At 41.8% G+C, this 26804-nt stretch overlaps 1 protein-coding gene across 10 annotated transcripts in view; it reads left to right on the top strand.

Moving 5' to 3' along the window:
- SCN5A (sodium voltage-gated channel alpha subunit 5) overlaps positions 1-26804 on the top strand; it is a 215789-nt gene that overhangs the window by 96805 nt on the left and 92180 nt on the right. For 9 of the 10 annotated variants that reach the window (XM_027686814.1, XM_027686813.1, XM_027686809.1 and 6 more), the window contains 6 exons: positions 2276-2449; positions 4856-5257; positions 14666-14798; positions 18601-18839; positions 23630-23803; positions 25215-25571. In XM_027686814.1, the coding sequence (XP_027542615.1) occupies positions 2276-2449; positions 4856-5257; positions 14666-14798; positions 18601-18839; positions 23630-23803; positions 25215-25571 (1479 nt within the window). The remainder of the gene's footprint in view (positions 1-2275; positions 2450-4855; positions 5258-14665; positions 14799-18600; positions 18840-23629; positions 23804-25214; positions 25572-26804) is intronic. The other variant, XM_027686815.1, reaches the window with a different exon arrangement.

Raw genomic sequence — 26804 nt, 5'->3', positions numbered from 1 at the left:
TCAGATGTCTCACCCTAGTCAAAGCTGCTCAGTTTTAGTCTTGTTCTCCAAACCTTGATTGAGATCTTGGTTTTGACTTTCTCACTGCACCACTAAGTTCTTACCTCAAGAACTATCTCTTGCATAATCCCCATGTCTTGGGCTCGTGTGAACTAAGCTTTCCCCCCATCCTTCAGACATTATATGTCCTTGCCAGATGTGTTGGTCCCACACACCTTCCCTGCTCCTTGAGCTGTTACAGTGGGTTATTGCTTGTAGTGCCTGAGGGACAGGACATGGTCCAACCACAGCAACCCAACCAGAAAGGGTGGATAGGCAGGACATGGGGACATCCTCAAGGCCAGGCTGGATGGAGCACTGAGTAAACTGGTCTAGTGGAAGGTGTCTCTGCCTCTGGCAGGGTGTTGAACAAGATGATCTCTAAGGTCCCTTCCAACCCAAACAGAACTATGATTCTATGATCCTCCATTCCCTGAGGAATAAGTCTGAATCCTTTTTCCAATACCTGAGAGAGGTGCACAGCGCAGAAGCAATTCCACCTAAGCAATAGGTAAGAAAATACTAAGAAACAGAAAATTAGCTTATTTTGCAGTATGAGTACAGCATGCTTAGTAGCACAACCTGCAATATTTTCTAGATCGACAAAATATGACAGCAATCAGAAAGGAAAACCAAAACTCTTTAGACCAGCTTTTACACTGTACAGTATAAAGAGACTAGAAATATAATTGATAGACCTGCTTGGGGACTATCAGTCAATTTATACAATTGGTTTAACACATTCCTAAATCTGAGCTTAACACCAAAAGACTTGCTGAATCTTTATGAAGAGAAAGCACTTCAGCATAGCAATTAAATTGACTCAAAAAAAAAACCCCAAAAAACCAGCCTAGACCAATGTCTGAACCCTCCTCCTCTCTGCTCTAAGCAGCCTTGCTTATGAAAGATATTTCCCACAGGAATTAAGTTTTGTTGTGCTCTCAGCTTGATAGAGCTACCTCTACTCCTTGAAATACATGATTGATTCTTTACACGGCTGTTAAGTGCCTTCACTTTCCTTGGACTGATGCCTGTGGGAGGAAGGGAGTATTTTGCAGCGGAGAGATGATTGCCTGTTTGATTCTAGTGGCTTACAGACAATAGCACTGAGGATTCATCCGTTCCTCCTGTTCTGGGCAACTTGAAGAGGCTTTTTTTAATAATTCACTCTCTTTGGGCATTTCAGCTGGGGGCTTTGCAAACGGGCTTGTCTCCAGGCCACTGATGTGGCTACCACTGATTTCTCCAGCACCTCCAAACCTGACCCGGTGCTCTGTGCTCAGAGTCGTTCCGTCCCCCCTCCCCCCCCCCCGCTCCTCCCGCCTGCACCCGATATGGGGACCCAGCGCGTTGGTGTGAGCTCTGGCTTCCTCCCTGCTCTTATCGATCCTTCCTCCGGGATGCTCCTTTGCTCCCAAGGCTGTGTCTTTGTGCGCTCAGGCTCTCGCACTCGGCTTCTGCGGGGTTTGTAGCGGTGGGTGTGTTATCGCCCTCCTCTTGCAGCGATCCCGCCAGGCAGCCGGCACAGCCCGGGAGCACACGGCGAAGCAAAGTCCACCTTATCTCCGGTTAAGCCCACGGTTTTCTCTTCGCATCTCTGATCGCAGCTGCCTGTGCTGCTGCTCGGGATAAGTGTTTGCAGAAACGTGCCAGCCGAATTGCCTGCTGTTCCAAGCGTCCCTCTGTGATAGCGGGGGAAAAAATCCCAGCTTGGATTTTTCCCTCCCGCCCAGCCCTCCCACTTCAAGGGGCAGAAGTCCCAGGGGGACTTTAATCAGAGGTTCCCCAGCTTGAGGGGTTTTTTTTGCCTGGCATCAGAAATGTTACTCCAGAGATGTGTGCACATTGTAAACCTGCACACAGACTGTCCCTTCATGGAGTGTCAAAGGGTCTCATGTGTGAGCTCTACATAACCAACATTATTTTGTGCATCCATTCCTAATGCTCCACCACAGGATCCGGGGGGCAGACCTGCATGTGTGCATTTGTACTAGGAACCTGTCTCATTTGTTGTTTATTTTCCAGTGGCTAAATGTAAGAGGTAAGAAACAGGTAAAGAATGGTTCCAGCCATGTGAGATAGTTTTATGACTAATGATCTCCTGGAACTTTTAACATATCTCCTATACAACCTGAAAATTTAAAATAAAAAGTAATTGCTGAGGAGTGTAAGTAGTAATTTCTCACTGAAATTCTTAAATAATAATTTCTATACCTTCTGCCATCTTCTGATTTAGGCGCTCGCTGCTAAAGGAATTGATTCAATGTCACTTAGTTCATTGGAAATGTCACCCAGAAGTGGGAAAGAAAGAAGAAATAAGCGAAAGAAAAAGAAATCTTTGGGGGCAGATGAGTATGTGGAAGACCAAAGGAATCCCAAGTGTGATTACGATGATGGTCAGAGGAGGATGGTAAGCCATGGTCTGAAACATCATTTGTTCCACACTTTCCTGGGCAGGCCAGGCTCTGAACAGGTAGTTAAAGCTGAAACTTTCAGAAGAATCAGATATTTAATATCATGACTGATATTAACACAGCAAATACTACAGATAGGCTGTGTTAGAACAGTGGAAGGATATGTATTGCCACTTTATTTTCAAAATTAATTAAAAATACCCATTAAACATTTTTCCAAACCTTTTTTTTCACTTTTTTTTCTTTTTTTTTTTCTTTTGGCTTCAATATTGCCCACAGTCTGGTTTATTTTCTCACTTTAATTTCATTCATCTGATTATATTTATCCTATCCCTACTAGAGATGAAAAATTCTTAGAAGAAACTTGCAAAGCTTCAAAAGAAAAGAGAGGAGGAGAAAAAGAGGAAAGTTGTCTCTGAGGGCTTTTTAAATGCTGTACAAGGACGTTATTAACATTTTTATATTCTTTTGCTAGTTGCCTTCAAGTCAAAACTTTGTGGCACTTGTTTCTACTTTCTATTGCAGGGAAGAAAAACAGTGAGATTGTTGTTAAATAGGGTTTTATGTAAATGTTCCTGACATGCATGAATATGAATCTGCACATGCTGTATGTATCAAATGATCATAAATAGCTCCAGATAATTTGTCTTTGTTTGACTGAGGGCAAAGTTTAAATGAGTTTGTTTTGTTTTTTGAATAGCCATGTAATGGGCTAAGTCTTTTTATAATTTTTTTGTCAGTGAATTTAGGAATACTTGGCAGCCATAAAAAGCTCATAGAAAACATGTGAGTGATGTAAGTAAATGTGACCAATTAATGACTCCCCAGCTCACAAAATTTTCCCAGAGCTGGATTTCTGTTAATGACATGCATTTTTTAATCTAATATTTTCTGTTACTGTCTCATTGGTCGAGAGGGTCGCGTAACAAATTACGCATTTGTCAAAGCTGGGACTGCACTTTTAGCTTCATTCTGGGTGGGGTTTCAAGACACCACGTGCCAGAATGACCATGGATTGGAGCTGTGCATTGCCAGTTTTATTTCTTAGATTAATATTTCCTGTTTTCACTTTTCCCCCCTGGATGTCATATGCATGAGAAGCATGGGAGACACATTTCAAAGCTTATAGTAAAATCTTCTCTGCAAGGCTGTGTCTGGCATGGTTGGAGGGAATAAGGCTGAGTCATCATTCAGATGCTATCTGAGCAGCTGGAAGTGTGTTGCCATCAGAAATCAGTCTCAACGACTGTGCCATCGAAACCCAGGCATGGATTTTTGACCAGTTAAAATTTAGTAGCAGTCAAAAGGGTTTGTTTTTAGTTAGAAGGGGCCTGGGTTTTGTACTCCTACTTGTACCAGTGTCATTAAATAGCATCGTTATGTAACTCAGTGGTGTAAGCTACAGCACAAAATTAAATCAGGCTTCGTTTGGTTTGTCTGGTTTCTGGGTGCTGTGGTGATCTGACCTTTCTTCATATGTACTTGGCTCATGGGAAAGTTCTGAAGAAGCTGAAAATTCTGTACAGACCATAAAATCAAAAATATATTCTGCCTAAATTGTCTTCCTCAAATAATTTCCTCTTCAGTAAGCGGGAAGGGGATAGACTTGAATTTCTTACGCATTTTCTGAACATCCTTTTTACTCTGCCAGATTTTAGGTGTGTTTAGTCCTTGGCTACATCTTGCTGGTGCTCTGGCAGAGCTGCAGTCTCACTAACTGACGTCAGAGTGGATCATCAAGGCTGATATTTGAGTGAGGGAGACTGCTGTGTACTGAGGTTACCTATCCCTTAAGCAGCCATGTGCATTGAGATAATCATTTTACAAACTAATAAACCATATCCCTCTTCTTGCTCTTGGTTTGTTTAGTTTTTTTTTTCTTTTATCACCTTCTTTCGTCGTATTCTGATTCTTCTTCTTCCCTCTTCTTCTCATTTTCCCTGCAGTTCATTTCCTGCCCTATTTCTTTATCTCTTCTTCTCCCACTGCACTGTTCCTTCCCTAGCTGTTATGAAGATGTGTAATAATGCAGTAGATTGGAGCTGGATCCCCTTCCCTGCTCCTGTCTTCCACTCCTTGTGCTGCCTTCCTGGGTCCTTTGGCACTTATCATTTTGGGGGGAGTAGATGCAAAGGAAGTATCACTCCATGAGCTGAATGCCACCTTGACCCTTCCTATTTCAGTACCTCTTTAACTGTCAAGTATTAGAGAAATACCTGATGGTTAGGAATGACTGTTCAACCTCTTAACTTTGTGGAGGCTGAACATGTGTAATTAAGTCTTTCTCTGAAGCGTTTGATTTAAAATGGGACTTGCTGCTCTCCCCAGAACTTCCTCGCTCCTGAAAACATGTTGCAAAATGTTGTTTCTCTTTCCCCTTTCTCCTTTCTGGGGGTTTCCAGACTCTCCTTGGCATTAGTTATGGTCCCAGTGCAAACTTGGTGAAGCGCAGAACCAGCCACGGAAGCGTTTTCAGCTTCCGACTCCGTGGCAGAGACACTTGCTCCGAAACAGATTTTGCCGATGATGAGATCAGCATCGCTGGGGAAAATGAAAGCCACCGGGGCTCTCTCTTAATTCCAAGATCTGGGAGACGTCCAAGCGTGCAAAGTCAAGTGAGCCATAGTTCTCACCCTACTACTCCCAACTACACCCAGACGGGCAAAAGGAACAGCTCAGTGGATTGCAATGGTGTGGTTTCCCTGATAGGAGGAGGCATCGGGGCACTCAACCCAGACCCTACTTCTCCTGCAGGGTTACTGCTCCCCCCAGTTATTATGGAAAAGCCTGGGACAGGCGACCTGGTGAGTACTTTATAACTTTTGTATATGATTTGCGCTCTTGTTTCCTTCTAAATGCTGTTGGAGTTTGCTGTAATTTATTTATACAATATGGAGTCTACAGGGAGAAACCCAGGCCCACCATTCCAGGCAGGGTGGGAAGACAAGGGGCTCACTCACACAGTAATGTGTGTCTAGTGCCCCATCAGAGAGGTTCATACCTTCTGGTGAGACTTTCTCTTCAGAGCTGGCTGGAAGCAAATACCTAAATCTTGGGCTTGACATGAATTTTCTTTGCTTGAAGGGACACTTTTAAAATTGGTTTCTTTTGACTTTTGAATAGCTGACATTTTCTGGTGGATAGAAAATTATGTTTTTCAAATGATCGAGTGTGAGTCTTACCATCTTGAGACTGCATTTTCTCTCACTGGTTGCTCTCTGTTTGCATCTGACCTCTGGTCATCTGTCGGGCCAGTTGTGGAGGGTTTTTTCTACAGTCCAAAGGTTGTTCCCAGAAGGGTTTAGCATCCAGCTCAAATAAAACCCAGGAAATATGAGCAGATGATCAACAGACTTCAGGCCTTTTGGAGTTTGCCAGAATCCTTGTTACAAAGCACTACTGCTGGGAAGCATTTAATAAAACTTTGAACACAATCATAAAGACTGGTACCATTAGGAGACCCAAGAACAAATTCACTTGGAAAACCATCAGATGGTTTTTTTGGAAATAGCTACTACGCAGGCAGAGTAATTTGGACAGGTTGCTAGTTTGAGATGGTGGGAATTTATCTCTTTTTATGTAGTCCACATTGAAGCTCATCACTCTTTAAACAGTCTTTAAAGCAGTGGAGGTCTCTACCATAGTCAGTATGTGCAAGATTTATTCCATTTTAGTGAACAATAATGGGTCAGAATAATCTCTCTCCCTGGAAGTGCCTCTTTCTGTTCACTTTAGCCACATGCCTTAAGTCAGGTGAGATAAAGCCCACTCAGAGTAACAAGGTGCCAAAAACAGGTTACATTGGTGGGGAAAGAAAAGCAAATGTGATTATAACATGTATTAGGCAAGGTATCTCCTAAAGAGAAAGGTGAGTGAGATGGATCCCAGCTGTGGTGTCAGATTATCAGTAAATTGGGAAGTAGCTTTTTTCTTTAGAGCCAAGCAGCTTCTTTTCTTTCAAGCTTAGGACTGATTTTTTTTTCCTCACCTATCTGGGCATTCCCTGTAGTCCTGCAAATAGACTCTCACACCATACATGAGAGGAGGGGCCGTGCTGTGCGTGGGAAAACTGGTTGGTGTGAGAATTATCTATTATGTTGACAGTTTTGAGGCTGTTGCTGCTTTTTTGGATGTTCACACCTTAGTTCATTTAGGACTTTGGTAATCCCACTTTTATTCTCTGTGGACAAGGACGACCAGTCCTGAGACAAATCTCTAGGCAGCTGAGCAGCAGAAACACTCTTTGTAGATAAAGAAGTTTTATTGGATTTAGCTTGGTGCAAAAAAAACCCAGCCTGCTGTGTATTAAAGGAATTGGGGAAGAAAGTTTGTGCTTCTATTTAAAAAAAAAAAAATCTGAACCAAAATCAAAAGACCTCAGTAGAGGAGTAGAGGATATCCCCCTTTTCTCTGTAAGGAAAGCAGCTCTGCAAGCTGCTGAGGCTGTCCCAGCTGTCAGAAAAAACTTAGCAAAGCATGAGAGCACTCAACCTTTCACAGAAAATATCAGTATTTTACGGGATTGGGTCCTGAGGTGACAGGGAGGCTTTAAGCTCTGCTGGCATTTATTTTCATTTGTCAGCTTCCTGCCTTTAAAAAAAAAAATGGATGTTGGAAATTGAATGGCCCAGGTGGGTGAGCTCACTTGGCAGTTCCCTGGACACCTAGGAAATAACACCCAGGCATTATATTAACAGATGCTCATTCAGCAGTGCAATGTGAAGGATGTTGTGTCTTCTGCAAAACAGGTTTGGTATCTAATCTATCCAGAATATGTGAGCTGGAGTTAAAAGCTAATTGGCAAGAAGCTCATTGCTGTACAGATGTATTCACTGCAGGAATCATAAGCGCTGGGCACAAATGTGCAGCCTCAGCTGTGGCACAGGCAAAAAGAAATGGCAAATCCAGCACCTCAGTGTGCCTGGAGGTAAATCAACATGCTTCTGGACTTTGTGTTGGATTATTTTCACCTTTTTCATGGTAAAATTTGAAGTTAAATTTGTTCTTTGTTATCAGGTCTGGCTTCTTTTTATATTTTCTTGATATGTTTGGTGAAGTAAAAGAAAGATGTTGCAGGGTGAAGTTGCAGTTACCTCATTAACCCCACCAACCCTTCTGTTGTTATTTATTTTGAATGAGAGTGAGCCCGTGGTGAAAAAAGGACCCACTTGGGCTATCTGTTGTATCTTTCATGAACAAGAAATAGAAGTCTAGTCCATGAAAAGGCATCACTCTAATATGAGTTAAGCCCTGCTTGCAGCTTCCTGAGGTGTAAGTGTGGATTCAGTCATGCAAACAGAATGTCTGGGTTGATGGAGCTGAAAAAACAGGATTTACAGCATTAGATTTTGAGGATGCATTTGTTTAGGTCACTCTGTGATGCTCAGTAGTATCAGTCTGATTGCTGCTAAGTGGGGAGATCACTGAATTCTGGTTTGGGGAAAGCTCAGAAGAGCACTTCTGATTTAAAAGGCAGAATAAACATTGAAGAAGATCTGACTATCTCTGGTTTTAAGTTTCCAAACTTCAACCCTTAAGTAGACCATAGCTGTAGCAAATGATTTCAAAGTGGGCCTTCCTAAGGTTTCTCAGGGAAACCAGAGTCACCAGCCACTCTTAAGCATTTTAATAATGGCCAGTCTTCGTGAACGAAGATTTGGGGAAAGGTCTTTTTACCTTTCCAGCCTGCGCAATGGATTTTTTAGGTGAGACACAGCCTGCGCTGAACTGAGCCCACCCTTTAATCCTAAGGTTCATCTGCCGGGGCCAAGCAAGCTTGGACAATGGCAGTGAGGTCCTCAGGACGTAGGTTTGTTTAGAGTGACCTTCTCATAGATGGATGGCCTCACAGGGCCAACGGGCTCCATCTGCCCGGGGGACTGGCTGGGATTCGAACCTGGGTCGCAGAGGTGAGAGTCCTGCATGCTAACCACTAGGCCACCAGGGGTCCCCGTCTTAAGCATTTTAGCCTGACCAGTTTTAGCAATATTCAACCTGAAGAGTTTACTCCATTCAAAGTGTTTGGCACCACAATGCACAACGTCCATGCCTTTGTGTCATTGCATCTGCTGCCCCCTGTCCCAGCCAAGGGCTATTTGCCCACGGGAGTGGCTGCAGGTGGCAGCTGAGCTGACATGAAAGCATCTGTGCAGCTTCTGCCCTCTTCCACAAGAGAAGTGGCTGCAGCAGGTTATCCCACTGTTCAGGCTGGTGACTCCCATGACTGGTGTCCTGACACTTGGCTGCAGAAGAGCAACTGAGCTAAGCAAACGTTTGAAACTGGCTCTTCAGATGGGCCTGGCTGCCTGGCACAGATGGATGTGTGTTTCCATGAGAAACCAAGTGTGCTTGCACTTTCCATCTCCTTCCCCTAATCCCTAAATACAGCTAGTGAGACAGGAGAAATTTCATATCATCTCAATGGATGGTGCTCAGGCCCATCAGTGCTGTCAGCAGGGGCAGTCTGACTGGTCAGCAGGTTTGCTGGCCATGGGTGGCACACTCCATTCAGAGTGGCATCTGCTTATGAAGTCTTCTGCATCAAAGTGGCTTCAAGTGCACAGCCTGAGCCAGAGGAGGGACATCCTACCCTCTGCAGGGAACCCATGCATGTCTGCACACTTTTCTACACCCACTGGTGTTCCCTTGGCACAGAAGAGCACATGCAAGGAGTGGTGGCATCATTGCTGAGGAGCTGCCCTTGGCAGCACAGGGGGTTCACAGGGGGTTCACACTGCAGTGCTCGAGACAGAGAGCCCACAGAGGTCACGTGAAGTGACCTCTTAATTGCAAAGTGGTGCAATATGAAATGTGGTCTGCAAACACCCTTCACAAAGGGAGCCCTGGGTCAGGCAGTCCATCAGCTCGATGTGAAGAGTGACGGGTGTTCAAGTCTGAGGGATGCTGGGAGCTTGTCCCAAGAAACCCATGGTTAAGTCCTAGTCACTGTCCTGGAATTCTCCAGTGTATCCTGCAGAAGACTCAGTCAGGGTTGCCCTGGTCTCCTACCAGCTTTATTCAAGTGGTCCAGCTGCTGATTTCATCAGACTTACCTCAGTGTAAATAAGACATGAGCAGACCTGGAGACTGCACCTAAGTCCTAATTCTTTTTGGCTTGACCAGAGACTGAGGGGGTTGAAAAATGGTATGTTTTTATGCTCGTGCTGATTGCTGGGTGGGATTTTGGGCTATTGCCTTATTTAGAGAAGGTCTATACATTATGTAAGTGACTTCAGGGCACAATACAACCAAAAGTTTCTGCACGTTCCTGCAGTATTTATTTGTAGCTTTGTATTGCTCTGTTGTGTCTTGGTGTTTCTTAGTTAGGAGGTTAGAATAACATCTCCCTTCACAGGGTATTGATATGCTTCAATAGAATTGGATTTAGTTAATGAGCTGTTACCTGGAGCTCAATTTATTCATGGGATCTGATGAGGTTAATAAGATATCACTTATTGTTGTTAAGAACCTCTTGAGGGTTAATAAACACTCATGACAGCATCTCCTCTTGCCTCCTAAAGCCAAATGGAGCCCTTCCTGTAACAGTGCAAGGAAATCATGAGGTTTTAATTTAACCTGACTTTCCAATTATTCTGAAGTGGAAGAGAAATGGGCACAGGACTAAGGAGATGGTGGTTTGCAAATAGGCTGTTAGCTGGTGGTCCCCATTGCTTTGCTCTTCCTGAGGTGCCTGCTCACCACAACTTCCTATCAGTCCAGGAGCAGAGTGGGACAACCTGTGGCATGGCTTTGGGATGGGCCACAAGGCCAAGGCTGGAGCCACTCAGAGTCTCCCTCTTGCAGATATAACCTTTCCTGAATTTCCTCTTGGTAACACTCATGTTTTTCTTTTTTGAGAAACTAGAAATGCTGAGCAGTGCTAGATTGGCAGGAGTGAAAACTACTGGGGGGTGAGCCCTTGAGAGAGGTCGGGCTATTTATTGAGGGGCTGAACTAAAAATTTAGAAGTTTACCTTTGGAAAAACTTTTTTTGGTGATTTTATTTTAAAAGGAAAAAAAAAAAGGAAAACAAAAGACCTTGGCTTTTGTTGCAGCTAAGCATAAAAGGCTTTTGCTGACCACATTGCTTCGAGGTTTTCTTGTTGACCCTAAAACTACCCTGAGGTAAAATTTCTTTTTTTCCCTTCCTGCTTTGCCACAGGACTGGTGAAAAGGGAAAGTGTTAGCAGTTTCCATCTTCAGAAATAAAGGTCAACAAAACAAGTCATCCAAAAATCACTGCCAATAAGTTATAGGGATGAAAGCTACCCAACCCCCTGCTGCTGTCACAAAGAATTGTCACCATGACTCTAGCTTCTGCTCGTTTCAAACTTTGCTTTAGCACACCCTAAGTGTAAATCACTCAGACTCAGCACAAATATTTCAAGCTGCTCCAGTTTATCTCTTTAAATAACCGAGCATCCCCAAAATTAAATGGCTTCTTTTTAAAGTTGTGCTTTGTCATGGTCACCTCCAATCTCATTAAATATTTGTGCTAGTGCCTTACAGGGTCCATCGTATGTGGTGCGGCCTGTTCACCTCTTTTTATGCTTGAAAAAATTTTAAGTGTACAAGGAAAATTAAACCTGCCCCAGTTCCTAAATATGGTCTTTAAAAATGCTGCCATGTATAAGCCCATCTTCACATAATAGTTTTGACATAGCTCAGAACTGTAGGCAGTGAGAAGGAAACAATTCTGTTATGCATCCTCATTTACATGTAAATTACTGAATAGTATATTTGTCCCTATAGAATTTAGCTAATCCAAAGGAGAAACATTTCCAGTCAATCAGGGAGCAACAAATAATCTTGTCCTGCTGGAGCTGCCTATGTTTAACTCCATTGTGATTTCTCCTCTGGATCCTAAGGAGACTCCTTGCGTAACTGTAGGGACTGCTGTTATTTTTGTTTAATTCCTATAGAAATATAAGTACAATGAGCAACTGTGCCTATGTATTTTCTCTCAGGGGTGATAATAGCCTTTATGTTGCCTGTTTGTCCAGTTCCTGGAACTGCTTTCTGTCTCAGAATGCAAAAACCACCAGTTCCTTGCGTGGCTATCAGCCATCTCCATTCTAAAATAAATAGTAATAAAGAAGCCTAGACCCCCCTCACATATCTGTTCTTTATATAGAACAAAAACTCATAAACTTCCTTAAGTAACTTCAATAATTTTAAGCAATTCACCTGCATGGAAGCTTTCTTTCCTGGAAAATACTTCCCAGTAAGTGGCAAGGTGACTGTGTGATAGGCTTGCTGCTCTATTGGGAAAGGGAACACAGGAGTATTCCTTGTCCCTGACGTTACCTGCCACACACTGTGTCCTGGCTCTAGGGATTAGATGACCCACTGCCAAGGGGCTGGCAGGGAACAGGGTCTCTGGGCTCTGCACACACTGCTGGGCAAGTGGGTGGCTGTCACATGTGGTACCCTTTGCGCTGAACGTGGGCCAGCAGCAAATTGCAACCCCTCACCTCTCCAGAGAGGGGAGAAGGAAGGAGTCATTCTCATTTCCTTCAGAAACACCCTTTGCACGTGAAGGATGGCACACTGCAAACAGTCCCCCTCGACTCCAGAAGGACCCCTGAAGTCTTGGGGACCACTTCTAGGTGGCAGGATTGAGGCTGCTGGGCTGGAAAGATAAATAGAGTGACTTAACTTGCGGAGTGGGGAGTATGGCATCAAACCTAGGGGAAAAGTCAGTTCACTGCTCATTTTTTTAATGAAAGATATGCCAAACCTGTTTGACTTGGACTTTTCATTTACCCTGGTTTAGCTGAATTAAAAAAAAAAAGAACAGGAAGAATTAATCCCTGAATGTTTTTACTTTGATTTTTTACCTCTTTGCACCTGTGAGTAAAAGGTGGCTTTCAGGTGAAGGACTTCTGAGGATGGGATTATCTGATGACATGTTACTGGTCACATAGGGTGGGAAGATAGTATGGTTTAAAAGTTAGATAATCTAGAGGAATTTGAAATTTGAGGGGTTTGTATGTTTTATTCTACAGGCAGAGAAGTTGCGGGTTTACTGTCGTTTGTTTTTTTTTTTCTTTTTCTTTGCTTTTAATTTTTTTTATTTTATTCTACTTAGAAACTTCTCCCTCATGTTTTTTATTGCCTTGTCTAGTTATTTCTTTTTTGTACCATGTATTTGTTATGTATTCCAAACTACTGTGAATGATTATGCAATTTTGTAGATGCTTTCTTCATTAATAAAACATTTGTTGTTTCTTTGCTTTTTATTGGATTTTTTTGAGGTGAAGGGAATCAAGCGAACTAATGCATCTGAAATACCATTCCTGGTTTCCCTGGTTCCTGAGCCAAGGATAGGGTGTTTTCTTTTTATGTTGTGTACAAGTAGGACTCTCTTGGAATAGTTTCTGATTATAACTTTCCTTTTGAACTGACTTTGTCAGTAACTCAATGAACAATGAGTTAATTGTAAAAAAAACCAAAAAAACAAAAAAACAAGCAAAACAACAACAACAACAAAGGACATTTTAGGAAAAAAAGAAAAAAACAACCAAAAACATTTTGAAGCATTACTGCTTTCCTGGCCCTGCTAATGTTTTAAGTGCTTACTTTGAAAGTCCTTACTCTTCTCTAACCTTGCAGTGATTGGTATTTTTAACTGCAGTACTTTGAAGTGACCTGGGACCAGCATCCTGCTTATTGTTTTCAGTGTCAACCTGTGGCTAAGCATCTTTGCCCTTTGCAATCATCTAAGGGGATGTCCCCTGCCCTGAAGAGGTCATACTCCAGAAAGACAACTTGTAGAGCTTCAGCACTTTTTTCCTGCCATTCCCCTGGAATTGCCTTTCTTGAAGAGCAGTTTTGCTATAGAAATGGTGAAGAGGAGGGATCCTGGATCCCTCTGGGTGCATGTGCTGGGTGCAGCTGTAGAGCTACTGCACGTGGCACATCTCAGTTGGCATCTTGGGTTCTGATGAGGGTGGTTAGGGCCAATTCAGACCCAAGTGATGAGAAGATCCAGAACATTGGATCGGATTCCTGTAGCTCATTTGACTATGGAGAAACAAAATCAGCTACTCTGACATCTGTGTAAACTGAGGACTCTCATCTTTGTAGGAATTTCTTCTCCTTCCACATTTCCCTGAGCAATATTGCAAGAGCCATCAGGATCCATCTTCTACATCCGTCTTGCTTAAACAGTGTCTTGGACCTTACAGCCTGTGTGCTTGGAGGAGCAGGCCAGAGGCTTTAAATATTTATTTTGGGAAACTGAGTGTCTCAATCAGGAGGTCTGTGACAGAGGATGGCGTTGAGCCTGGCTTTCCCAGATCCTTACACTTCAACCACCACTTTTCCTTCCACCTGTGTGAGATCTGGAGAAGTAAACCAAGTGGGATTTGTCTCTATATGAAGTGGGAGCTCGTAATAATAAAAGTCTTAACATCTTGCTCCTGTGAGCTGACAATATAAAGTATTTCATACAGTGTGTGTCTGTGGCTTTACTGTGCTTCTGTCTGACATCAAAAACCCAAGCCTAGAAAAAGTGCAAAACTAATTTAAAATGAGACATTAGGCAAAGACAGTTTGGGAGTTTTGTTTTCCTGGTATTTGATTTCTTTAGGATTTTTTTTTTTAATCTTTTCCTTGAGAAGCATGAGAACAAGAGATTTAGGTTATTTTCTTTTTCCTGAGAAAAATGAAGCTAAATTTCTCCCCTAATTATGTAGCTTCAGAGTCCATAACACCAAAGATCACTAGAATGACAATATGTTCCTGAGACTTGGCAGTGTTTCAGAACAAGAAAAAACATGTGTTGAGGAGTCAGTTTGCTCGGTATGATATCAGAGATCTGTAACAGAGTTGTTACTCACGCCCTTTTCCTCTTCTAGCTGTATAATTAAACAGTTAACACATTTCAGAAATAATGGAATAATTAATGTAATTAAGTAGGGCTTTTTTCACAAGCAAAGAGCATGGTAAAGCAGCACTGATATTTCTCTGGCATCAGAAGTGTTCCTTTATTTTCACCCACAGTTTACAGGAAGGTAAAGGGCAGAACAACGTTTCCAAAATTGCTCAAAGTGCCATTTTCAAAAGCTGTACCCCATCGGCATGTCAGTGACAAGTCAGTGAGCTTTGGGCTCTTCAGATTGGAAAAACAGTGCTTAGGCAGTTTTGAAATTGCTACCCTCTGTCTGCCTTGGTTTTACTCTGCTGATCCAATGTGTTCCTTTACACAGACCTCTCCCTCGGACGAGGCGAGCAAGAAACAGCTTTTAATGCCCCACCGCCCCTCCGTGGACCACTCGGACGAGCCCTTTCAGAGGCAGAGGGCAGTGAGTGCTGTCAGCATCATCACCAGTGCCCTGGAAGGTAAGAGACATCCTCAACTCCCCAGCTCAAAGCCATGTCCATGTTAAATGGCAGAGAAAAGGTGACACGAAACGCCCTGCTGTTAAACCCTCATTGTTTTGAAAGAAGGCACTAAAGATAGTTGTTACAACCCCTATAACAGAGGCAAGGCTGTAACAGAAGGCAGTATAATCCCTATCTTAACCATGGGCTTGTAGAAGTCCTGAGAAAATGCTGGTGGTGTAATCAATATGGGAGCTGGTAAGGTTTTGTGCCCCCGTGGCATTGGGTTTACACAGGGCTCACCAAGGTGCAGGGCAGTGGAGCACCAGATTGTTTGGGTGACTGTACATGTATTTCCACCTCATCTCCCTGGGGCTGATGGAAAGCCTGGCACGTGCAGTCACCAGCTACATGCAGAACATCCAAGCTGCGGGGGAGGAAAGTTCTCATGCAACAGGGACACAACAGTGTGGTGGGTGCTTGAACCCCACCGTGAAATTTGAGGATGCTCAAAGGACCCTTTTAACCACGCAGATATTTTTCAGCAAATTTTTCCGTTGCTCATGAGTCTTCCCATGAGGTGCAGGAGGATTTCCCTTCTCTGCCTTCACACAGACAGGGACTTAGCATTTCCCTCTCACAAATTTATCAATATAGCAAGACAACTCATAGCAAGACCTCACATTCTTGGACTCTTTACACGCAGCATGAAAGGGCTTCCTGCAGTTCCTTGTGTCTCCTGCATTGTAAATTGAGACAAGACAGGAGGTAGCACCTAAGAGCACAGAAAAATGTCTGTCAAGAACACAGTGTGGAGCAAGGGAAGTTGTGGATTCTCCTGCAGCCTGATTCTCTGTGTGACTGATGAATAGAAAGGCAAGGCAAGGCAGAGGGACTTAGATAAGAGATGCCTTACAGACAGGAACTGGACATATCTCCTGGTGATAGGCCAGCATGAAGCCACAAAGCCCTTCTTCTTCCTCAGCTTTTTACCCTCTCCCATGGTTGCATGCACCAATATTGTGGCCAGAAGATATATTTATGTTTATATAAATATAAAGTTCTATTCCTTATAGGGAAATAATCACTTCAGTGTACTCCAGTGTTTAATGTAGTCTGCAAAGGTTTTATTTGTTTCCTGTGGGGTTTTTAGCAATTACCTTTGTGATTGGTTTCCTTTTTTTTTTTTTGTTATGTGTTAAGAATGCCTAAAAGACCTGAGCTGGTCTTTTTTATTTATTTGATAGTACTCTCTATTCTTTTATACCACAGAAATAGGGACCATCAAGTCTAGGGTAACTCAGACAGTGTGACACTCAGGGACATGGTTTAGTGGTAGATTTTGCAATGCTACATTAATGGTTGTACTCAATTACCTTAGAGGTCTTTTCCAAAATAAATGATTCTATGATTCTATATAGAATAAAATTGTTTCAATCCTTATCAAATGTCTCCTAGCTCCCAGACTTTGATTAGTGACTGAAATTGAATAGTTGTTAACAAGAGGAATGTCATATCAGAATAAAATATACTGTGGGTTTTAACTATCCTCACAGCTTTGTGCCATACTTTGAAACAGCCAGACCAGAAATCCCTTCCCCTTTCATTACCTGGTTTCTGCTCTCAGCTCTTGGGTAGTCAGCATCTGTCTCTTTGCCAGACATTGCAAAGCCATGAAGACAAGAAAGGTCCTATTTTATTTTTTTTTCCATTTAAAAATAAGAAAAAAGGTATCTCCAACACATACTTTGATTGTATTTTTCTGACCATTTTTTTTAAAAGCAGTGCAAAGTAGCAAAAAAAATACACAACAGTAGAATCTAATTTTACTTTTCCTTTTGCAGATATTAAAAAAAAAGTTAAATCTGTTATGATTTCCAAAGATCTTCTGTGGTGGGAAATTATGTGAAGTCTTAATTGATTTAAATCATTTTAGTGCCACATCACTGCCAAAAGAGGACAGTTACACCTTCCTCCTTCCCTTGCTGTGTTCCTGTGCTTTGATTTGACTGTATGAATAGTTTTCAGGTGGATCAAGAAGCAGAACCAGCTCACCCAGAAGGTCCAGGAGCACAAAAGCTGGGAAAAAGACAGAGAAATCACATGTGGTTGAGGCTGAGGAGGGTGAAACTAACTCTTTTAGCAGCAAACCTGGACTTAAAGGGGCTTGTGTTGAGTGGAACCTCAGAGAAAAGAATCACTCATCTGATGTGTGTCCATCATGAAGGTCCCCAAATTAAAAATAGTGGAATAAGTAGGGTTGGGTAGGCATATTATGAGGAGTAAGGATGTAGATGTGTTCTAGATTAACCTGGAAAATTATAAATTATATCCTTTAGAAAGTGACCACCTTAAACTCCTCATTACTTTCAGAAGCAAGTTTCAAAAAAAAGAGCAAAATTATGATTTTGCATTCAAATTGATGGTTCTCTCATCATTTTAGGGTTTACCTGTAAGCCTTTTGTTTGGAGGCTGGAAAGACAGTTATTTCTTGGAAGCAATTTGGTTTCCCAAAGATCTCAGAACAATGTGGATGTTTGTGCAAAACCTGTGCATGTAGGACATAATCTGATATTTTGAAAGCTTGCTGGAAGACAACTAATGCCACGGCTCTGTTGTCTGATGGAAAAAAATGGACAAAGAATCATAGAATCATAAGATCATCAAGTCCAACCAAATACCCCCTGCCCACAAAGTGCCACATCTACTCATTATTTGAACACTTCCAGGGGTGGTGACTCCAGCACTTCCCTGGGGTGCCTGTTTCTGTGCTTAACCACTATTTTAGCGAAGACATTTTTCCTAATATCCCGACTGAACCTCCCCTGCCACAGCTTGAGGTCGTTTCCCCTTGTCCTGGATGGTTCCTGCCCTGGGAGAGGAGGCTGTTTATATGAACTGATGGAAATAACAGCCTTGGCTGAAGTTTTCCCGTTATCAGTGCAGGTTCTAATTATATAGACTAAAACTGTTATACAGCATTCCATGCCCATAAAGGAATCAGAAAAGGAAAGCATTAGGCAATTCCACTAATCATTATCATTCAGCTATTAACTGTCTTTTTTGGCTTTTCTTTTCCATCATTTAACACAAATTATACTTACGAAGCTATTTCAATTCTTTTGTCTGCAAGTAAAATGAGGATATAAAAGTTGTATTATAGGTAGTATTTTAAAATCATCTTTAAAAAGCACACTGGAGTTTTAGTAGAATGTTCAAATGGGCTTATGAGCTCCCTGATTTTGTATGTGGGCCTCAGAAAAATCAGATGTTTAACACCTTTTTAGATTGCACATCAAGAACAGAAGCTCTATTGATAGCCAGACATACTCTCGTTCTCAAGTACTTAAATCAGCTCTAAATATTGGATTAAGCTCTTTCATCTCTTAACTGCTTTAAAAGGTATTACTTAAGATACTTTGAAAATGTGACATGGGATGAAAAAATATATTCCAATCTAAGTTAAATGAAGACAGTGTATTCTTATCCATTTGAACTTGGCAAAATGGAAAATTGAGTAAGAATCCAAGCCTACATATAATACTGGACTTAACATATTTAGTGTGATTCTCCCTTTTTGCCTGTGCACTTTTTTAAAAGGTTATTACTTTCAGAATAGGTCACTGTCTGCTAAGTGCAGGTCAGCTGGCAAAAACCCCAAAGTGTGTAATTTGCCAACCTGCTAGGACAGAAATATTTTTACCCTTAAAAAAATTTGGGGTAATTCATGGGCCTTCCTCTGTGTTATGAGTCATTTTAAGTGGTCTCTTGTCATATAACTCAGCGTGAATTGACTGTTACTTTACCGCTTGTGACTTAGAGCTTGAGGAATCGCACCAGAAATGTCCTCCCTGCTGGAACCACTTTGCTGTTAAATTCCTCATTTGGGATTGCTGCCCTCTTTGGCTTTTGATCAAGAAATTTGTCAAGTTTGTGGTAATGGACCCATTTACCGACCTCACCATCACCCTCTGCATTGTGCTGAACACGCTCTTCATGGCCCTGGAGCATTATAAGATGACGAAGGAGTTTGACCACATGCTTTACATAGGCAATTTGGTAAGTCACCCTCATCTTGAAGTGCTACCTGAGGAGTGTATTTCCTGCTTTTTAAAGTGTTGGCTGTGGCTTGGGAATACCCAGTGTTTTGACACACTGCCAGCATTGCTCTGCCTATGGCATATCAAGCAAGTCCACACGGGCACCTCTTTCTGGGGGTGAAGAGAATTGAATGAAGAACAAGGGTATGTTTTTATCAAGCTAACATATTCTGATGTTTTTAGTAAACATTAAAGCCATGTTTCTGGGCTGTTTCTGATAAATATCTGTTTAGGGAAATGAGTTAAGAAAAAGGTTAATGAGCTTTATTTGGGATTTCTGGTAAAGCAGTGATAAGACAGCAGTTCTTGGTGACTAATAGTGACTTCTAAGTACAAAAAGAAACCTACAGAAAAAAGCAAGGCAAGATCTTGGAAGGAAATAGAGTGGTGTTTGATCATGGGTTGATGTATATGAGGGAAAAGGCCTATAGTACACTCTCTGTATGTCCCTGTATGCCCTGCTGTGCCTTTCCAGAGGCATGTGCTGTGTCCCATGCAAACCCAGGGGCACAGGGGGCATGGTGCAAAGCATGGCTGATGCTTCGAGGGGAAACTCTTACTGTGCAAGCTGGAGCAGACGGGTGCAGAGCTGCAAAGCAAGCAGAGACCACACTTCTCCAAGGAAAAACAGAGTGACAGTCCACAGTCAAGCTGCAGGGACAGCACAAAAGCCTTTCCAGAGGCAATATAATACAATTTGTGACCCAGGGGTCTGCTAAAATTCTGCAGTTACTACAAAAAAAGAAGCTTTTCCTTTAATCATCTTTCTCTGAGTTATGTTTAAAAGTTACCTTGTGTTAATGCTTTAAAACTTAACGTTTAAAATCCTTTTAATGTTTGAAGGGTCTGAATTGGAAAAGGCACAGGCCATCTAGCATGGTGGAGGTAGTGGTAGCAGCAGAGATATCCTATAGGACCACAAGTAATCTGGAGAGTCTGGAATGTGGATGCTGCTAAGTTTGCAGTCGGGAAGCTCACAGCAGAGATTAAAAAAGCCCTTTATTTCTATAAAAACAAAGGCTGCAGTGCCTCAAAGCTGGATTCACCTCACCTAAATTTAGGTATTTACAGCGTAGGAGTCTGTCTCTGTGCCAGTTGCCTTTGTCTCCCTTTAAAGTCAATGTAGAGTAATGGACAATTTTAAGCCACATTAATGTGATGCTGTAAAGATATTTACTTTTGGATAAGGTGAACTATGGCCTGGAGGCCAGTGACTGTAGTAACCATCGACCATGGTGGGAGTATGCAGAGACACTACAGATGTGATATCTGCCTTTAGTGAGATGCATCCTGTCCTGGCAAGTTTAGGTGGGTAGTAGCAGTAATCAGACATTTTGTATCAGTCCTAGAATATGTGACATGTCACATATGGATTTTTTTCTTTACCCTGGTCCTCTGGGCTTCCTTGGGCAGGTTGAGGTTATTCTCCTAGGCTGTGGGACTAGTCTCCAGTTTTTCAGCTGCTGTGTCTTGGCAAATCTTGCTCTGTTGTTGTCTAAGCAGAAATCTGTTTGGGTCTCTCTTGCCCTCTGCAGAAAGCAGTAGATAAGGATAGCTTGGAAAGTCATCTCACAGGATTGTACCCAGCTGCACTTTGCAGCCAGCATTCCTTCTTGTTGCTCAACAATTTGTGGCCTTCTAAGATGACTTTAAAAAAAATTCCTTTGGACCCAGTGTCCACCAAAGCAGGTGGCAGTGCTGTCAATTCCCTCTGTGGCAGTCGGGATAGTCAAGGTGTCTGCTCCCTGCTCTGCTTCTGGCAGATCAGATTCTCTCTTGCAGACCACAGGCAGGGAAACTTTAGCCCTTGGCATCCCTCCTGCCAACACGACTCCTAATTTTTGACAAAGAGAGAAATTTTGTAGAGAGACACATGGTTTGGTTTTGCTTATCTCTTTTTTTTTTTTGGTAGGAGAAATTTTGCAAAGCAATTTCTGCAAAATTTTGCAAAAAAAAAAAAATCTCACTATGAGTTTCTCAGCATTGCCCAGAGCCATTTCTGCTCTTTGTGTTAAAGTGTAAAGTAAGCGAAACAGCCTGCCAGTATTTTTTGTAGCAAGCTGATGACTCGGGGCTCCCCTTCTTCTGAGATGTGAGGTTGGGTCTGTGAGAAGCCAGACTGTCCCAGCTCACCCTCAGCAGCTTTACTAAACCCCCGCATAACTGGATTGATTGTGAGTAGAGCAGGTCAGACAAAGGTAACTCCATTTTGTGGAGGATTTTGCAAAGTCATTTTTAATGAAAATTGACATTTTTTGCAATTCCCTATGAAAGGGAAGGGAGTCCCAGCTCCAGGGCAGGCTGCCAGGTGACTGCATCCCCTAAGCTGCAGACTGCCAGCCCCCCCTCAAGCCCCCACGCTGGCTGGCTGTTGCCTTCCCGTTGGATCTAACCCTCTCTAAGTGATTATTCTAGCATTAAACAGGGGAAATATTAAAGAGGACAGGTCTTTGGCATTTTTTTGCTCAGAACAAATGCTTCTGAGTGAAATGAAAGGATGAGAGTGGAACATAAATTTGCTTTCTCTGGCTCTGGCAGTCACTGGAGCTCTCCCGCTCTGATTGTCCATCCGCTTCAGTCAGTATCTGCTACCTTCAGACTCCTTCAGTTCATCACTTACAGGAATCAGCATTTTTAAGTGTGAGCAGAAGGCCAGCTGAGCACATGTACATTTTTACATGCTTCATCTGCCCACACGCCACCCAAAAATTAGTAGATAGAGAGCAGATAGAGGAAGATTTCCTCAATTTTTGCTTTCCTTTTAGAAGCTGAAATACCTCTATGCAATATCAAAGCCTAAAAGGCTGAAATGATAGGTAAAAGATTTTTTTTTTTAAGACAAAGTCCTCCAAATCAGCAGTGTCATATTTGGCACCAGTGGATGTTAAGCTACTTGTTTTCTTTCCAGCTTTCTCATATGACACATCCGCATCCATCCTCTTGTGCAAGCTCAGCCGTCGTGTACCAGGTGCTGGCGGTTTGGCAACCACTGTTTGAAATCTGTAGCTGGTGCACATGCACCATTCCTGATGCCTCCAGGAAGGCCCAGACATTTTGCTGCCTTGCTGTGACATTTCCTTCTCAGAAGGCTATTGATTAAAATGATTCAGGCAAAGAAAGTGATCCTCCTGAGTCATTTCTCAGCAAGACGGTTGCATAACATGCAGCGTGGTATCGTAGTTTCTTAAGGCAGTCCCCTGGATACAATTTCACAGACATCCAGTTTTGTCTTGTTCCCTGTCCTAGGAAAATTGAGAGCATTATGGTGGGAGTCTTTGGTATCTCTAACCACCGTGACTCAGAAATTGTTGGCTGGTTAGAAATATGAGACAGGTTGTTTGTTGTGTTCTTGGTATGAGATGCTGATGGGAAGTTATGTCCCAAAGCATTGCTGCAATCCAAGGTATCATTTTCCTGATGAGAAAGAGAAGGTAATTTACATAAGGAATTGTGTAAAATGGCCACTTGGAATAATTAATTCCAGAAGCATTAAAGAGTAAAGCCAAACATTCCTCAAATGCAAGCTATAATAATTTATTTTTATTCCCTAATGTCACAATTACATGATCTTAAGTTTTCCCTTTCCTATCCCTGTTGCTCAGAGTTGATCAGTTCTGCTAGGCTAATGCTGCAAATATTCAGCTTCTTGTAAGGAAAACATTTCTCCTTGACTGTGTGTTAGTGATGCGTGAGCTCTGTATCTTCCCCTCTTTTTTGACCAAAAAAATGCATAAATGTTGATTGTTTCACAGAAAGCCATGTACTTCACTGAATACATTTCCAGAAATTATGTACTTCTGCAGATCTATCTATTTCTGTTTCAGAAATATCAGAAATTCCAGAATTTTCCAGAAACACAAAGCTCTGTGCAGCTTGTACTAGGACTTGAAATGAAAATAAAACAGTATATGAAGAACTTGGTGCTCACATTTTGTCATTTTAAATTGACTGTAGCTTTGCATTGTGCATTTAAACTGTTACTTAAGGAGGGCATATAAAAGGACAAGATCTGGGATACTTTACACGAATGTGTTAAAACTGAATTTGTTGTCAGCAGCCTTCCTCCCCCCTCTCCCTCTGCCTCATAGGTAATATTTATATGTTGTTTTAAAGAAAAATGTTCCAATTAGAAGTTCCACCATATGACATTTGAACTGGGTCATAAATAACCAATGTGTTCCCAAGATGCAGTGAAAAGAAAATTGCCATGATTATTTGTAAAAAAAAAAAAAAAAAAGACCAGGACTCAAATTAGAGTTTCTAATCGTCTTCACTGCCAGCAATAACCTCAGAATAACTGGAGGCGTGCGTTGCCCTTCTATTGATAATAATAACAAAATAAAAAGGGATAATACAGGAGATACACTGCAACCCAAATAACCCTTAACACTCCTGCTGAATTCACTAAGCTTTCTCCACTGATATGAATAGATTTAACCTTTATAAAAGGCACCTTTACACTTTCTTTTTTTTACCACTGGGATTTTTCAGGTGATGGAAGGAGATAGAAATGTATGTTCCAATCCAGAGCTTGAAGTCATATGTCATTGTAACTTTACAACAGTGTATTGTTGTGAAAAGAGAAGACAAAATTGTAATAGTGATAAAGAATCAGCCATGAAAAAGAAAGTATTTGTTTGTAAAAACTGTTTTTGGCTTTCTGCTGTGTTCAGCTGCAGCAGTGGAAACTCTGCAAGCAAGGAGTTGTGTTTAAAAGGTTACTTTGAATTCATATTTTTCTTTCTACAGGTCTTCACTGGGATTTTCACAGCAGAAATGGTCTTCAAAGTAATTGCCCTTGACCCCTACTACTATTTTCAGCAGGGCTGGAATATTTTTGACAGCATAATTGTTATTCTAAGCCTGATGGAACTGGGTTTGTCCAGCATGGGAAACCTGTCTGTTTTACGCTCCTTTCGACTGGTAATGGTCTTATTCTGTTCTTACCCATATTCTTTTATTACATATAAACTCTGACATGAATGCAACTTGTTTTCTTAAAAACGCATCTGCCGATAATTGCTGCAAACTGGTGAACAGTACATGACACTAATTATAGGCTGCGGGATAAATGGAATTGTTCCAGATTTACATCAGGGTAAATGAGAACATAATTTGATTCCTTCTAGCTGTGCCAGGTACTTGTAGCACACTTAAAATATTTTAATTCCAATTTGTAATAAAAATCTGCCATTTTATACCCATACACCTGCTAGCATAGTCAGCAGATAATTGATAGCCCAAGAAATGCAACAGCCAGTAACTTGCTGTTTTAGAAGTTGTTATTCCTAAATTATGTTATAAACATGCTTCTGTTATTTTAGATGTTGTCAAAAGAAAGTGTCTTTGAATTATTCACAGAGTGATTTTTTTTTTTCTAGAACTGATCAGCATAACATAACACCTGTCTTTCACGGGAACTCCTTAGCTGTCAGCTCCTTTGTTAGGCACAGGATAGTGGTGTTCTATTAATGAGAGACTGGTGACATTTTGGAAGAGAAAAGTACTTTCCTTGCCAGCCTGACATTTGTGTTGCACTTCGTGTACCAGGATGTCCATGCTAATCATTCTGGCCATGATATGGCTTCACAACTTTAAAGACCAGGAAAACAAGCTCTTATGGTTACATTTAGCAGAAGAATTATTTTTTTTTTCCAAAATTCTCTGCACTGCTCAAAAATACAAATTTTCCATCTCTATCCTAAGTGTCCCCTTTCAGTTTTTGAGCAAGCCCTCTTCAATAAGGCTGATATTAAACCTTCACTTGAAAACAGAGCACAAGGGCTAGGCACCATTTACATCCTTAAAATAGGTCTTAAGTGGGACGTGGGTTGAGCACAGACTGCGTGAGCCTCGGCACAGAGGTGATTTTCACCCTGGGAGCTAACAGCTAGTAGCATCTGGCTGAGACTTGCTCTGAAACACAGAGGAATTCCTTCTCTCTCTGTGGGATCAAACCCTAAACTCCTTCCTCCAGATGCCTGCCGGGCTGTTTAATTTGAGGAGGAAAAGCAACGTAAAAGAAAATATTAAGATGTGCGTTTTGTTCTTCCATCCCACCCCCACCGTGGTGGTTGAGGAATGCACCTCTAAGAACTTGTCTGTCCAACCAGGCAGAGCATAGCTCTGGAACACTTAATGCTCATCCTAGAAGCTCAGCTGATATTTTATTAATAGATGTAATGGGGTTAACAGGAAGTACGGCTAAAATCACCCTGTACTGCACACACTGTGGCATTTAACAGCTTTCACGTTTTACCCACTTTAATAATTCATTGGCTGAAATGCCTGTTGCTCCTGTGAGCTGACACTGTTGTTTGTGTTCTGTTCGCAGCTGCGGGTCTTCAAGTTGGCAAAGTCCTGGCCGACCTTAAACACGCTCATTAAAATCATTGGTAACTCAGTGGGTGCCCTCGGTAACCTCACGCTCGTGCTGGCAATCATCGTCTTTATTTTCGCCGTGGTAGGGATGCAGCTTTTTGGGAAAAGCTACTTGGACAACGTGAAGAAGATAAGCAAGACTGGCAATTTGCCACGGTGGCACATGAACGATTTCTTCCACTCGTTCCTCATCATCTTCCGGATTTTGTGTGGAGAGTGGATCGAGACCATGTGGGACTGTATGGAAGTAGCTGGGCAGCCACTGTGCCTTCTTGTCTTCTTGTTGGTCATGGTGATAGGAAACCTGGTGGTGAGTTCTCAAGATGTTGGGGTTTTTTCTTCCTTTCCTGGTGGGTGTGTGAAAATGTACCATTTTTTAACCCAGAAATGGCAAATCTCATGTCACCCCATGACTTTTATTTGGTGAACCAAGTTGTCACCCAGAGAAACTTGTTCCTATCCCATATACAAAATTGCCAACATTGCACTAGCCATAGGGAATGAGGGCTTGCTGGTTTTTTTTTAGAACAGATAATGTTTTACCAGAAGTAAGTCACTTGGGCTGGTTATAATGATTTTATTTCTTAGGCCATTCATGGGGATGAAAAGATTCGAGATCTCTTTCCTATACAGGTGTGAATATCACCTCAACTGTCACTGTTTTGGGACGTATTTTATTTCCCTTCATTTTTAGTCCAGAACACGTGAACCTTGCAGACAGCACAGTGTCTTTGACTGGAGTTTCAAATGTCTTTAGCCTTCACGTTCTAGGAAGCTACAGGTTGTGTTTACTGTAATGTCACTGGCTCGCCTGCTTTTTTTAATAGACTGCCCCATAAGCATGGCTTACATAAGCTCTGAACCTATTAAGACTGAATTATATTTCCCTGTTGACATCTTAAGGAGCGCTTTGCTGGCTTTCAGTCATTGTGGAAATGTTTCTGCTGTTCAGCTTACAGAGCATCTTTGACATTGTGGCTCTAATGGCCTTACTGTTTATGTAGTGAGTTGTTTAACAGTAGATGCTGCTATAAAAAACATGGGGTTTTGCTGCTGATTGCTTTTAGTGGTTATTTTGCTTTTAAGTACGCAATGTTTTGGTTCTCAGCTGCTGGGATAAAAAAGTTCTTGAACGAGCTTATAGAAAAACAGAGTGCGCTCTTTTGTTTACGTTAATTTATATTTTAACAGTTATTTTTGTGCTGAAAATGTTGATTGCAAGGGCAAATTATATTTTTAAGGCATTTTTTATTATAAAAATCAGAAGTTAAGCTGTGATTACTCAGAAAGTGGCAGATTACTTATGTGTTTTTTTCCATAACTTACCGTTTCTATAATTTTTTCTTGGAATTAAATTTGATTAGAGGAGTTGGGGAAAAATGCTACTTTATTTAGAAAAAAATTATTTATTATATCTTCTGGGAGAGTTTAACCAGAAATCCAGAAAGTTAATCTCTCCCTGCCATTAAGCAATGCATTCTGTGTATGATAATGAAAGCTGGAAATAATATGTGTTAAATTCCGGGGAAAATGTTAGCATTTG

The sequence above is a fragment of the Neopelma chrysocephalum genome, unplaced genomic scaffold (assembly GCF_003984885.1).
Source record: "Neopelma chrysocephalum unplaced genomic scaffold, ASM398488v2 Primary Assembly neopelma1_72, whole genome shotgun sequence".
Lineage (NCBI taxonomy): Eukaryota > Metazoa > Chordata > Aves > Passeriformes > Pipridae > Neopelma > Neopelma chrysocephalum.
This window is presented reverse-complemented; position numbering and strand designations above follow the sequence as displayed.